Source organism: Amblyomma maculatum, chromosome 3 (genome assembly GCF_055883805.1).
Source record: "Amblyomma maculatum isolate TAMU_Amacu chromosome 3, ASM5588380v1, whole genome shotgun sequence".
In the NCBI taxonomy this organism is placed as follows: domain Eukaryota; kingdom Metazoa; phylum Arthropoda; class Arachnida; order Ixodida; family Ixodidae; genus Amblyomma; species Amblyomma maculatum.
The window spans coordinates 219,513,239-219,527,854 of NC_139346.1; the positions used below are offsets into that span (position 1 = coordinate 219,513,239).

The 14,616-nt window shown below is 41.8% G+C and overlaps 3 protein-coding genes across 5 annotated transcripts in view; 2 read left to right on the top strand and 1 right to left on the bottom strand.

Moving 5' to 3' along the window:
* The window catches only part of LOC146197746 (2-oxoglutarate and iron-dependent oxygenase domain-containing protein 2-like), a 49,268-nt gene extending 42,715 nt beyond the window's left edge, over window positions 1-6,553 (bottom strand). Inside the window, exons 1-2 of the mRNA XM_084596513.1 lie at window positions 6,434-6,553; window positions 6,273-6,329 (exon numbers count right to left, since the gene is read on the bottom strand). Coding sequence (XP_084452639.1) covers window positions 6,273-6,329; window positions 6,434-6,553 — 177 coding nt within the window. The remainder of the gene's footprint in view (window positions 1-6,272; window positions 6,330-6,433) is intronic.
* Window positions 6,554-6,960: 407 nt separating this feature from the next.
* Window positions 6,961-8,696, top strand: LOC146197747 (synaptic plasticity regulator PANTS). Its single transcript, XM_084599655.1, has 4 exons — window positions 6,961-7,090; window positions 7,702-7,747; window positions 7,844-7,962; window positions 8,406-8,696. Exons 1-4 carry the CDS (start codon window positions 6,995-6,997, stop codon window positions 8,610-8,612), a joined length of 468 nt encoding a protein of 155 aa, XP_084455781.1. The 5' UTR covers window positions 6,961-6,994; the 3' UTR covers window positions 8,613-8,696.
* Window positions 8,697-8,783: 87 nt separating this feature from the next.
* Window positions 8,784-14,616, top strand: part of LOC146197748 (uncharacterized) — a 77,375-nt gene continuing 71,542 nt past the window's right edge. For all 3 annotated transcript variants that reach the window (XR_014706227.1, XM_084599653.1, XM_084599654.1), the window contains exon 1: window positions 8,784-9,625. Coding sequence is in view for 2 of the 3 variants with exons in the window: in XM_084599653.1 (XP_084455779.1) it covers window positions 8,784-9,625 (842 nt within the window). In the remaining variant the exon portion in view is untranslated. The remainder of the gene's footprint in view (window positions 9,626-14,616) is intronic.

Here is a 14,616-nt window from a genome sequence, read left to right on the forward strand (position 1 = left end):
GAGGCCAAGGAAAGCGTAGGGGATGTTACTTTGTCTTTTTTTTTTAATATTTGCTTGGATAATCACAGAAATTAGTAATGTAATCTTGTTTAGGGGATAATTATAATTATAATTATAAGGGGATAATTATAAGGGGATAAAGATAATTAAACACAAAGTAGCAGAAAAAACAACGTGCCGATGGTGGGATCCGAACCCACGACCTCCGATGTGTTTAATTATCTTTCCCCTAAACAAGATTACATTACTAATTTCTGTGATTATCCAAGCAAATATTAAAAAAAAAAAACATCCCCTACGCTTTCCTTGGCCTCGCCGACTGTTGGCTTCTCTCCTTAATATATATATATATATATATATATATATATATATATATATATATCCAGAACATCCACGGAAGGCTCACAATATATATATATATATTGTGGGAATTCAACATTTCCCTCGCCCACACGACGCGAACACCCTCTCTCTCTCTCTCGGGGAACCCTCAACTTTCCCCTTCTGGCCTCCTTCCTCCGGTGCTGTGGCGGAGAGCGCGGGGGTGAGAGAACGGCCCTTCCTTCACCCTCCCCTCTCATCTTGGCGGACAGCAGCTTCACCCGGAGAGACGACTCCGCGACGCCGTAGCGCGCGGATGCTGCTATGACACCGAGGAAGAACATAGGCGTTCCCAATAAACAGCTTGGCCCGCTGGCTATTTTTGCCACGGTGTGTCGTTCTTCACGGCCACGGCTGTGGTCAGAGCTAGCGGTGTGGCCTCGGTTCTCAGAGCGGAGCCGCAGCCCCGTAGAGAATCCCTACAATATATATATATATATATATATATATATATATATATATATATATATATATATATTCTTATTTACCGTCAACGTTTACATGATGGCGGAAGCCTGGAGTAAAAGCTGCCTTACGGCAGCTTCACAAGGCCTCAAGCTCCCCACTTTGGCAATGGTACATCAGCGGTCACATCACAGTTGCTAAAAACGCTTGGTAGGCAATTATTCAATGTATTATAAATATTAGCGGGCAGAAATGAAAAAAATAAAAGCACTGCCTGATGTATACAAGGGATTGTTTTGGATTACGGAATACGGGAAATAAACACATAGCGCAAGCAATATATTCACCGCAATGCATAGCACAGAAATAGATAGCGGAAGCATATGAAAGACAAAAACCGTTTGAAGAATTGTTCACATTTGAAAGCAATATTTTTTTCAAAAAAAAAAAAAAAAACATATCATTGGATGAACCTGTGTTTAAGAAGGAAAGTATGAAAGTAATTCTTGGAATGATGCCTCTGAAAGGAATGTTTCCTTGCGATTGGCTGGTTAAGTAAGCGGGGCAATTTATTTTCCAATGTGTGCAGCCCGTATATGGTTCGGTATGTGTTAAGGTTCCAGGGGTCTAGATTGCGCTCTCGTTTTTGTAGATTAGCCAGTGAGCGAAGAAAACATGTATTTTGCGTAAAAGCGGAAAAAGCTTTTTTGTAGCGCATGTAGTTTTCGCAAGTTTTCCTGTGTTGTCAGGCCCCAGAATAAAATTTCATAATTTAGGCGAGAATAGAACAGGGATCGATATAATGTAATTTTCACATTGATCGGTAACACATGACGATTACGATAGCCTATACCAATAACATGTGATAGTTTTGTTAAAAGGTGATCTATGTAATCATCCCAGCTCATTTTTTTGTTAAAAATAACACCTAATGTTTTAAATGATGATACGACTTCTAAAGGAACAGACCTGTAACATATATGTCTCTGGTAAAATAAACTTGTTTATTCTTAGCTCTGAAAACAACAACTTTCGTTTTAGTGATATTTATTTCAAGGGAATTTCGTTGTGTCCATAAGTCTAACTGAGTTAATGTGCTATTGGCTGAATCTATTAACTTGTCCTATCACGCTATCACCTGATAAAAATATGCTTGTGTCATAAGCGTAAATAATAAATTTTATGAGTGGCGCAAAAGCGGATGATGTCATTAATATAAATAACAAAGAGAAACGGACCTAATATACTTCCTTGCGGAACACCACTCGAGATGGATAGTTTCATAAAGAAAACCGTTTAGACTGACTGCTTGTTTGCGGTGTCGCAGATATGATTTCAAGAGTGATGCAGCGCGCCCACGTATACCATAGCAATCAAGTTTACGGAGTAGTAAGTCATGGCTTATCATGTCAAATGCTTTGGTGAAATCTATGAAAATACCGATGACTATCCTGCTCTGTTCTAGTTCTCTTAATACGTATTCTTTTTGTTCGAGCAGTGCAAGTTCTGTGGATAAGTGTTTTCGGAAACCAAATTGTGAAGCTGTTAGTATGCGATGTTTACTTTCGAACGATATTAAACGTTTGTGAATAACTTTTTCTAGCAACTTTGAGATATGGGCAAGACAGATATCATATAATTACCAAAATTATTCATATCGTCTTTTTTTAAAAAGCGCCGACACACGTGCAACTTGCATGCGACGAGGGAACACAGCATTAGGTATGCATAAATTTATTATATGTGTAACATAGGTCGAGATTAAGTCATTGACGTAAGCAATAGGTTTCATTTTTAAACCATCGATGTCCGTTGCTGTTGGGCTATTCAGATCGTTGAAAGTCGCCATTATTTCACAGTCATCAACTGGGCCCAGTCAAAAAAATTCAATGGGTCCAAATGGAAATCTCCCAATTGAAATGAATTGGTCAAAACCTAATTGCGTTTTCGTCACCCATTGGACCTGACCATTTGATATGAATTGGTGCTTCCAATTGGAAATAATGGGTCACCCATGAAGACTAAATGGTTCACCAATTAAACTGAAATGGCATACCCATTGAGCCCAAATGGTTTGAACTCACATAGCTGAAAAAAAAAAGAATGGAGATGTAATTTCAATGTTTTCGGTCGAGACGTTACAGGGGCGCCGACTTTTATACAAGTGGAATGAAATTACAAGTTTTTACAGAAATCATGAGAAGCATGCATCACACACACGGAACTAACACAGATTCAATTGATATATCCACAGGATACTTTGGAGACTTATATACTCCATTCGTTGAACAGGGCTGCTGGGACCAGTGACACATTTCTGTTATTAAAAGTTAACTTATTTAATTATGCCTGCACTTAAGTGGACATGATAAGATCAATTAATAAGATTAAGCGGCATTATACTTTTTATAAGAATTTAAATTTTTCACTGTTGTCTCCTTATATAGGTATGTATATATGTGCGCATCTCAGTCAAGGATATCGCTAACTTGACTTTCCCAATTGGGAATATTTCCTTAGGACCAATTAGAACCAATGGGAAGCCCAGTTGGAAGCCCAATTGGTTTTAATTAGGCGTCCTAATTGGGAGTGAAGGCATCCCAATTGATATTGAAGAAAACCATTGGGCTTCCGAATTAGCCCAATGGGTTTATTCACTCCCAATTAGGATGCCCAATTGGTTTCTTCATTCCCAATTGGGAGTCACGAAACCAACTGGGCATCCCAATTGGGAATGAAGAAACCCATAGGGCGGGCTTCCCAATTGGGAGTGAAGAAACCATTTGGGTTGGACAGTACCCATTGGGCAAACCATTTGGGATTGGCAGAACCAATTCAATCTGACTGGTCGTCCCAATTGGACCCATTGATTTTTTTTTTACTGGGGGCTAAGAAATATAGTATCGAGTGTGCAAGGAATATTGTTAAGATTAATCTTTGGGCACATATTTCTAGAGAGGTTCACAAAATAGCTGTTAAACTCATCGGCTAATTTTTGACCAAATAATGATCAAATTTCTTTCTACCATCACCATAACAGAAGGAACACGTTCCCTGTTGTTTAATGCGCCACTAAAACGCCTAAAAAACAAGGAAAAAGACGACTTTTCCTGTCTGCCGTTTCGATTAACACTGAACTAGCTTGGAAGAAATACCACACCATAGAGAAACGGTATTCCAATATAGCTACCGAGACTAAACGACAGTTCTATTCCACTACTCTTCCTACCATGCTGCAGACCAACCCATAGCGCTTCTGGAAAACAATTAACCCTAATGCAACTAATACTGTTTCGCTCTGCGACAATTCCGGCTCGCCTGTACCTTTGTATGATGTACCCGATGTCTTAAATGCCTCATTTTGTTCTGTTTTTACTAAAGAATCCGCCCATGATCTTCCCTACTTCCCGCCTCTTTCGCACCTGCCATTGGAAATAATTATTTTCAACCCAAACGGCATTGTTAAAATAATTGAGTCACTAAAGTGTTCGTCAATCTCCGGCATCGATGGAATCAACTCCAAAGTTAAAAAAAAAAAACACTAAATATGCCTGCAGCCTTATCTTATCCCTAATTTTTCAGCAGTCCTTTGTTTCCGGCTACATCCTTCTTAACTGGCGTATTGGGAGGTCATTCCAGTCTTCAAGAAAGGTGACCGATCATCCCCAAGTAATTACCGACCGATTTCATTAACAGTGCCTGCTATGAAATTATGGAACACGTCATTCACTTCCATGTCGCTTCCTTTCTGTCATCTGTTGACTTGCACGATTTCCGTAAAGGACATTCATGTGAAACAACTCGTTCGCTTCCTTCATGACATTCATTCTAATCTAAGCCACCAAATTTTGGTGGCTTTTTTTTCTTGATGTTAATAATGCTTAAGACATTCCTGTATATGGATTACAACTCGGTTTTTGCCTAATATCGATGAATAATTTGTAATATAATTTTCTTCTCTCGCCAGTTTCGGTTTCAGCAGCCGAGACATGAGTGTGACATCACAATCAAGTCTAGGTCACGCGCAGCAGGAAAAAAACAGCGATGCAATCGCTGACTCTTCACTTTTTGCAATTCTTGTCCTTGAGGCTGGTTTTAGTGCTCTGGTGAATTAGAACGACACAGGAACGACTATATCACTGCTTTATTCATCCCTCACGTGACCTAGACGACTTTGACGTCAAAGCCACCACTCAGCTGTTAAAACCGATTATTCAGCGGCCGTAGGCGAATACCACGAGGTGGTCCCTGTACAGTCCCGTCTTACACATCATTACAGAAGATAAAACACGAGCCCCAAATCCCGAGTTGTGACAATGCTGACTTGTTTGCATTCGCTTTAATTTTGCAATGTACATCGCAATATTTTGTCTGGTCAAGACTAGCTTTTTTGTCTAGTCCTATTACAACCGTTCGCAGGACGACCTAGTCATTTTAACAAATATTTAGACAAGAATATGTGATAACATCTTTTTTTTTTCTTGTTTTGTCCACAGCGGGTAAGAAAAATAAAGAACATTTGCCTTGTTCAAAATAACGGCCAGGGGGGGAAGGGGGGGGGGGGGGGGTTGGTGTATGGGGCGCCGCCATTCATTTTCATTTGTCTTATTCTTTATTTTACATAAAAACTATCTAGCTTATCGATCTTCCCATAGAGCGAAGGAGCGACAGGGAGATCTGTGTTTTCCATATCACGTACCCTACGACTGCAGTTTATCGCCGGGCCAGCTGTGATTTTCGCGGCGCGTGGGTGTACGAGTTTTGAAAAACCCAGTCCGAGGCCAGCCGGTCTCAAATACTGAATCACCAAGAAGGCACCTACTTCGTAAGCATCCGGAATGGAGATACCTATTTTTATTTCTGATCCCCCATAATGAGCGTCGTTTTTCCTTGCGGCCACCCGGAATGCTGTTTTCTGTTATAATTGACCTTAATAGCGGCAATTTCGGTTGGCTGATACTAATACACCGATTTCTCTGCAGAAATTCTTTAATACAGATAGCGATGTAAAAAAAAAATCATAATGCTCACTTTTTCTTACCTTGCCGACGTTTTTGGCTACTATGAAATTTTTGTCCCAGTTGGCGACTTTATTGGCTACTTTTCAAGAATTTTTGGCTTTCTTATAGTTTTAATAGCACCCTAGCTACACTATACTCTAGACCCTAGCTTCAGTACACGTCACACCTCCGACAGTGCAAGTCAATTCAGAGAAGTGGCCAAGACCAAGAGCCGCCTAGCTGAGAGAGTGGTGGAAGCTAGTGCGCACACAATAACAGCTGAAAATATGTTAACGTACATCTGTGTGTTAGCGTGCATGTATGTAAAAGTGAGTTGCAGCTTCTGGCCCAGGCCAGGATATTGTTCTAATTTGCAATATCACCCGTTACAAAGGGTTAAGCCCCAATATTCATCCATCCATCTAACCAACTCTATTGCAGCCGTGCATGCTGCTCTGTACGCATGTGCTCGAGTGAGGATCTCACCCGCTTGATGATGGCATCTTTCTGCTCCAGCGAGTCGAAGCCGTACCTCCCGAGTGGCTGCATGGGCAAGGAAAAAAGAAGCGGTAAAAGAGCCTCTCCAGGGTCTCCACAGACTATCAAGAGCATTGCTGTATGTTCAGACCAGAGTGGGGCCACCTTACCGTGTCGAACTGCCGAAGGAATGAGTCCCTGCCGAAATAGTTGATTCTCATATCCAATTCGGGAACTTCTATATCGCTGCTTAGGTAACACGCACATCGGTAGAATTTCTGCTTCTTCATATTTGCTGCGCAAAGATGTGATGAGGCCCAGACCGCAGTGTCTTCGTAATGCGGGTGGCGGCAATTCCAAGCACGCGCGAGGCACCAGCTTCGTGATTTGTTTACAGACGGCGTTTACCATGTTTCTTTTTATTATTCTTTTTTTTTTTTAGCCTAGAGAAACCGCTAAGGAAAAAAAAAAGAAAAAACGTCACGTTAAGCGATTCACGATATACTCAAATTTCCCGCGGCGACTTTCCCAGCAAAAACCAAAGCTCAACAAAACTAAGACAAAACAAAAAGAACTTAATAAAACTTTAAGCTTGCCAGCATTATAAAAGCAAAAAAAAAAAAGAAATGTTTAACATAAAAATTTCGCATCTAGATGATTACCTGCAAGAGCTTGTTCATTTGCTTTTATGCGGAACTATAGCGGAGCTGCTTGCGCTGCGTTACTAAAACATGGCGACGTGCTCAGATTCCTTGCGGAGCGAAACTGCAAATACTGCAAATACAGCACCGGAAAATACTGAAAGCATTCCTCAGAACGCTTGGATGGTGAGCGAGATGAGACACTGCGGTGTGACAAAATTCTCGCGTCTTGTTTTCATCTGGCAGCGATTCTGCGGGCGAGGCCTTTTGTCCGCCGCCTCTCTGCAGTCGCTGCACGACCCCATTGACCGTTTACGAAACGCATGCTTTTGGGGGGATGTGTGCACGGGATACGTATATATGCGTTTATCCTGCCATGTTCGTCACATGCGGAGCTCAATATAGTATGGCTTCACCATTTCCAAACTTCTTTCTCCTCATATCACTTTCGTCCTTATCCTTAGCGTGGCGTAAGAGGTGCACTCACATCAAAACCTCAAAACTAGTTTTGAGGTTTTTATGTGAAAGGCTCTCTAAACAGTGCGCTGAAAAGAACGTCATAAAGCGCGACAGATTTCAATTTATGCAGCTGTAGGCTGCGCTGAGATTGATGCTTATAAGGCACTACTTTGTTGACTAAAACTCCATCTCTTTCAGACGTTTCAATGCATCTGATTGCGTAATTTCCTTCCCGGCATACTTTGGCTATGCCTTGCTGTTTGTCTTACTTGTTTGATTGCATACGTGCTAGTTGCCTTGCACTGAACCCTCGTCTTTCCCTTCGATTGCACCTGCAGGTAAGGCCATGCGAATGGTACAGCGAAGAGCACGCGGATTGCAAAGGTACGTTTACTTCGATGTTTTCTAGGCAGCGGGAGTAAAAGGCGCGTTTGCAGGACTGTGATAACCTCGAGCGATATGTTTCCCTTTGCTCGCAAGGTATTAGAGGCAAGTTTCATCAGTACTTTGTCCACGGCGTTACCTTGGACTGCAGTCAGTGGAAAGAGGATTACAGCAATTGTATGCTTTGGAGGAAGAATAAGGACATTGATGCACTTGTGAGTATTCGAACTTCTCTAAAAAGGCTACCAGTTGTCGCTCATGGATGGCTTGACAACTGGCATGGACACTTTGTAAAGGATGTAGAATCAATAAGCGGTAGCAGTAGTTAATCGTCAAAGAGGGCATGCACTACAACATTGACATTGATTGTGTTTTTTATTGGGACCACTACATCTGGCTCAAGTTTATCGTAAAATGTGTGGATGGGGGCACCGGTACACCACATATTTCCTATGACCGGTTAACCCCACTGGGAACCACTACGTGCTCTTAGCAGTACACCTGTATTTATCAGGGCGTGATGAAAATAAATAATTTGTGCGCTCGGAAAGTTCAGTCTGCTTGTAGCTAGCTAGCATAACATGTGTGAACTTTGATATTATTTTACATTCCATGTATTGAAACATAGGTATTTTGTCCTTTCTACTCTGTCAAACAGAAGGCTGTTGTGGAAAGTGAAGAAAAGAGGAAGCATGACCGCCTGAAAGCCAGTTATGACAATGATGTCTGGGAATTGAGGTCAAAGCCTCCCGAAAACTGGAATGCACCCTTGCCCGACTGGTTGAGCAAGAAGTTTGAGCGCAGTTACCTTGCCCTGACAATGAAACAAAAGACAGAAGACAAGAGTTCCTGCTGTATCTCATGACAGCTGCTGACGTGACCAATTTTTCTGGGCCAACCACATGGACTAATTGTAAAGAAATAAATAGGATTGCATTTGATTTGTTAAGCTTGGTTGTCTTTGTCCAATTGGTGCAATCTATAATTTGGGCATAGAGACTGTAACTGGCCAATTTCCTTACTGCTGCATACGAAGATGGCATTCAGAGTTACAAATCTTAGAGCTGACAGTGTGGTCCATTACCCTCTAGCATTACTTTGTGGTGTGTGCGATGGTGGTGACGATTCGGTATCTGTAACAAACTTAACAAATGAATACTGTGGTGGCTTCACTTCGTGGCCAGTAATCAAGAGAAAGTTCAAAGTCTTTGTTCAGCTTGTACATGGAAGAAACAACTTGCTGTTAAAGCATGGTGCAACTGTTGAGACTTTCTCGCTGTTCTTTGAGCCATGCTCCCAGCGGTGCTACATTCGACTCGTCTATGTTACGTGTTGTGACGCACCACAGCAAGGCCACTTTCAAGGGCCTGAGGAGGAAGACTGCTCCATCGAAAGTGCCTGCAGCCGCATTAGTTTGGGGATGCTGATCCTTCAAGCGACATTGGCTGAAACCCTTGCAGCCTCTGGAATGGGTCACAAGTCATTTTTTCTCGAGCACACAGAAAAGAATAGTAGCCCCATTGTTCATGTCTTTAAGAGCAAGCTTCATTATGACAAGGCCCGTGTGATGACCGGTGAAGACATTTGGAGCCATGTTGCTACTGAGCTGATGAATTCTGAACTGAGGGATGGAGATCGGTGCAAGTTTGTGGCTTTCCTTTCTTGGACACGCTATCGAGCGGACGTGGTTGAAGCGATGACTCATAGCGAAATGTTGAGTCGAATGTCGGGGCATGTAATGGTTGGCGCCGGTGGTCTTGCTCTCTGTGGGACAGGTTGCCTTTATACATGGGCACGGAATATTGAAGAACTTCCATGTAGGCTATATGACTCGAGGCAAGTGGATCGCCTACATTTCATGGATGACAGTAACAACAGGTAACAGTGCCTTCATTTTCCTGTGCTTCCATTGATGTCTAAATGAGCTGTGGCAATTTCTATAGCTGCTTAACCAGTTTGCGCTAGATTTGCAATATTAGGGTTTTCATTTTTCCTAGGTTATTCTCCATTCCACTGTAGCATCGTTTTATACCCACTATAGTTAATTACCGTATAAGGGATTGTCAAGTACTTAATTTCGGAGGGCATTAAAGGTACTGTGGGGTGTGGTTATGCATGTCATGAAATTTTTTAGCATTCTTATTTTGTACAGACTCATCAAGTTATTATTTAGCCTTTTCTCAGTAGCTCAATTTCTGCATCCAACATTGTAGGTTGTTTGTGCCATTCTTTTTTCTCAAGGAGTCCTTAATTGACTTCTTGTAGTGTGGACTCTAGGTTGTGTTTTCCTGAATTTATTGAACATCCTAAAGCTTGATGAAGCATGAACAGCATGTTGATGCTTGTTGCCAGTGAGTGTTGCTTTGTTGCATGATGTTTAGGCTGCCGACAGATGCGAGAATATGATTTCTATTGTAGATTAGTTTCTAGCGATATTGTTTCAAGACTACTCATACAGTTTTGTGCTGAGCAATTTACACTGCATTCGGGGGTCAAAAGCAAATGTAAAGTCGGAGAAGTACACAGGATGTCAGAAACCAAGGTGAAAAAAGAGAAGGGATGTCATTAAAGGGCAACTCCGGGGGTTTTTTGACATTCGCATATTCTAATAAAATTTTTACTGTAGATTCTCCTCTCCGTCCTGGCGCACTCTACAAAATTTGGGCGCCGTACGGTAATCCGTTCGCGCGCAACACGACTTTAAAATATGCTATTTTCATGGCTTAAGTTGAGACTATTTCTGCTGGCAACACTGAGTTTCTGATGTCACAAACAGTATACCGGCGTTACTGTCCACTTCCCGCATGATTATGAAATTGTGATGTTTATATTGAACTACCTCAGACATTTTATGCAATGCTTCATGATTTCCATACGTTATTTTCGCCATCCAACGCACGTACGAGTGTTTCTCTAATACTGAGTGTGACGTCACCATTTCGTCACCTGGGACGTCTTTTCTGACCATGAAAGCAGTTTCGGTTTCGGTTTGCTGTTTTTTCTTTTTAAAAATACTTCTAATTGGAATTTCGAAAAACGGTTTTTTGTGTTCGAGTCAGGACGTGCCGAGGAATGTAATTCAACCAAAAACACAGAATGATGAAAAAACCACCGGAGTTGACCTTTAAGCTCTATAGACTTTTTTAGTTTCGATGCCTGGGTGCAGCCATCTTAGTTTGATGGTGGCGCCCCGTATGAGCCAAACTGTGGAACGTCCGCTCCGGCGCCTCTTGATGCCATCTTGGGCTGTGCTGTGCGTGTTGATGTTGTGGTGCGGCAGTGTAAAAGTGCTGTTTCGCGGTGCTCGTGAAAGCTATACAACACCTTGGTGCTATTTGTGCTTTGTTGGAGCGCGCCAGGGAACCGTATACCATCCGTTTGACATAGCGGCTGCTGTTGGAAACAGCACAGCGGCCGGGGTGGCTGCGAAGGATTGCGCTCCACTTCAGCAGTGAGGATGTATCTGTTATATCTATCACGATACACGTATTTTCAAATATAATTTATTATTGCAATGGTAACTGCACACGCAAACAAACAGCGAATGAGCCGTACGAGCAGCTACCGAATTCGGAATGCAGATACTGTGAAAGATGCTTTCCAGTTATAGCCGCATTGATTTAACATGAAGTGCGACCCATTTCGATATACGATCGAGCTGTCCTGCTTCAACGATGTATACTTTCAAGTTAAACTACAGTACAAGACTAGCACTTAAAAGAAGTGGGGTCTAAAGTACCATCCGTCGACGTTTTTATAGAGCCTTGGTGTTCGTCCTGCTGCAAACATCATCATATATACCCCCGTCCCGTACGTCGTAGCAGCATCGTTTTCACGACATATTGTTGAGCAAAACGTCGAAAAACGTGCACTCTCAGCGGCACCATGAAAGAAAACGACAAATTCACAGCACATACAGCAGCGCTTACGAAAGCGGCGCCTACGGCACTCTCGTCGAGCGCTACTCTCTAGTCGTCGCTAGGCCCAAATTGTTTCGCATCGAAGGCACATCCGACGATGGTTTGTAATTGCTCAGAGCTAGAGTAAATGGTCTCTCATGGAAACGCCTTACTGCCGATCCCATAGTATCAGTAAAAGAAAGATTTATATTTCGGTGACGCCTTAGCAGCGGAGCCAGCGTGCACACGATGAGCCGCGCGCCGCACCAACGGTAATGTGTTGCGTAACTTATTTGTATTACAATTATCAATAACACGGTAGGGGTCAGAAATCCGCAAGAAAGATTTTTTTTTTGCTGTCGGCTTATCGTTTAAGTGAAGAGCAGATTTTAGCACGCTCTTGCGTTGGCGGAAAAGATCCACCGTATCGTTGGCGCGGAGGGCTTGCGGGAGGCACAGCCTGCCTGGCATGCGTGGCTACTACGGCGTAGGAAGTGAAGTGGGTATCATATTCGTGAGTTCGTCATTGGTACTAAGTTTATCTGGCTTACATAAAACATTCATAGGCGAATTAAATAAGTTTAGACTGGAAAGCGGTGAAGCAAAAAGATATCACAGCCGAACTCGGACTGTCGATGCATGCTTCCCGCATATGCTCTCGGCAATCATGTTGCGATTTCTTTGATTCTTTGCGCAGTCCACGATCACGCATTGCTTTACCAATGACATTACCACTAAAAGGGGCACTAATAAAGGAATTTAAGTCTCTCAAACGACAATATACCGAGGGGCAAGGCCGCTCTGCTATGCATGAAGCGTGCGAATGCACAGCCCACTCGGTACTGGCAACAATGGGCCGGCGCAAGGAATCTGGTTAGAGAGTATTTTCCTCCTCTCCTGCTCCCTCTCGGTAAAACGGTCTATATCAGATTGTATTTATTACTTTGTTTGTTACCATAAACGGTCAGTGTTTGTACATTGTAGGATGTTGTATCCGTGCTTTATATTTGTAATATTTGTATATGAAGTATCATTCTTGATGTGCGCTCACCACTACATGCTCTATGCTTTGAGCTTGCTGTGTGCCTTACTGTGCATATGAAAATTCTATTTGAATGTCGGCAGGAAGTGGATCACTGAGAAATTCAGGCCACTTCTGGGCAAATAGCATCATTCAGCATGTTGCGAAACAAGTCTACCTCAATTTCGATTCCTTTTTATCAGTCATTCCACACGAAACCTGTCAACAAGGAGAGATTGTTGCAGTCATGGTGCCCAAATTGGCACCCTTGTTAGGAAATGTCTAGATGACAGCATAAGCCATTAACCTGAAGTTCAATTTGTTTGAAGTTCATTTGTTTGAAGCCATTAACCTGAAGTTCAACACTAATTGTGTGTTGCATGAGTGACATCCCGCAGGTAACGAATCCTGCAGGAGAAAGCTGCAATCTCGGCTGTTCTCGGTTTTTGTCACTTATGCAACACACAATTAGTTGAATTCCAACACTTCATAGCTAAACCTCTTGATAAGAATAAGTGCTTAGATGCCATATTGCATGACTTCTTAAAAGCTTTTGACAAAATATCCCATCATTTGCTCAGTGCCAGGCTAAAATGTTTGTACATAATAGACTCCAAAACAGGATATGCAATTACTTAAATGGTCGCAAACAAAATGTGGTTCATTGTGGAGGTTGGTGATCAATCATAGCCGTAACTTCAGGAATGCCCCAAGGCAGTGTTTTGGGGCCCCTGTTACTCCTTATTTAGGTATATGACTGACATTGACGATGATATACAGTCCTACATAAACTATTTGTGGAGGGTTGCATTGTCTGCAGATAAATAAATTTACTGTCAGATGTAGCAGTGTCGCAAACTGAACTTGATTATAAATCAAACTGGTGTTTGTGCAGAAATATGAGCCTGAATATTACATATAATCACGTCCGCTTTTCAAACAAAAATATTGAGCCTCAAACGCACTAAACCGTCAATAACAATAATCAGAAGCACGCCACAATGCAAGGAGTTTATTTCATGTAGGCACTGAACACATCCAGCAAACAGTATCAGAGCAAGTATAATATGTTGTATTTTATTTGTGAAATTTGAAAGACACGTTCAAGTTGAAATAAACGCTTCATTTTTTCTGCATCAGATCTAGTTATGATTACGGTTGCATTATTTGGGACCCATACCAGGCTTTTCTGATACATGCAATGAAAAAACTCCAAAATCAGACTGAACGCTTCCTCTATATTAAATTTTATTTTTCCAGAGTATCACTGAGGTGCTGTGCTGGGTTGGCAAACGTTAATCACGGAAATAAAAAATTAAAGGCTGTCCTATCTTACATAATCGAGTAGGCATTGATAGGTGCAACTACTTGTATGAACCAAATTGCACCTCAAACAGGCACGGTCACTCCAAGAAGGTGTGAGTGAATGATTGCAGAATGAATAGCTTTTTGCCATATCCTCTTTTCCACCAGCAGTGAAGGTGTGGAAATTGTTGCCTGAAGAGTATATTGCTCTCTCGGATAAACACAATTTTTCTCTAGTATATAGACCTTTTCACGGCCATGAGAGAAACCGGTTTGACTGGGCTGTGAAGCATGCGCGGGGGGTGAATCCGCAGCTCTTGGCTGTGCTACGAGCACAGCCCAGCCTCCAATATAGCAGCGCCCTTTGGCCAAATTTGAAAAGGTGTATATTCGGGGAAGTGTAAAATTGTTTTTATTTTATTTGAACTTTACATTCTCTTTGGTAATGTGATTTATTGTTTTATCAATGTTACCTCCGTTTATGTACATTGCTAATTAATATGTTGTGAATATTTTATTTTATTTATTTATTTATTTATAAATACTGCAGGAGTGGTACATAAAAAAAAGAAAAAAAAAAACCAAGGCATAGCAGCACATGTTGATGCATCTAAGAAATATTGTAAATAAACAAGCATAAATTT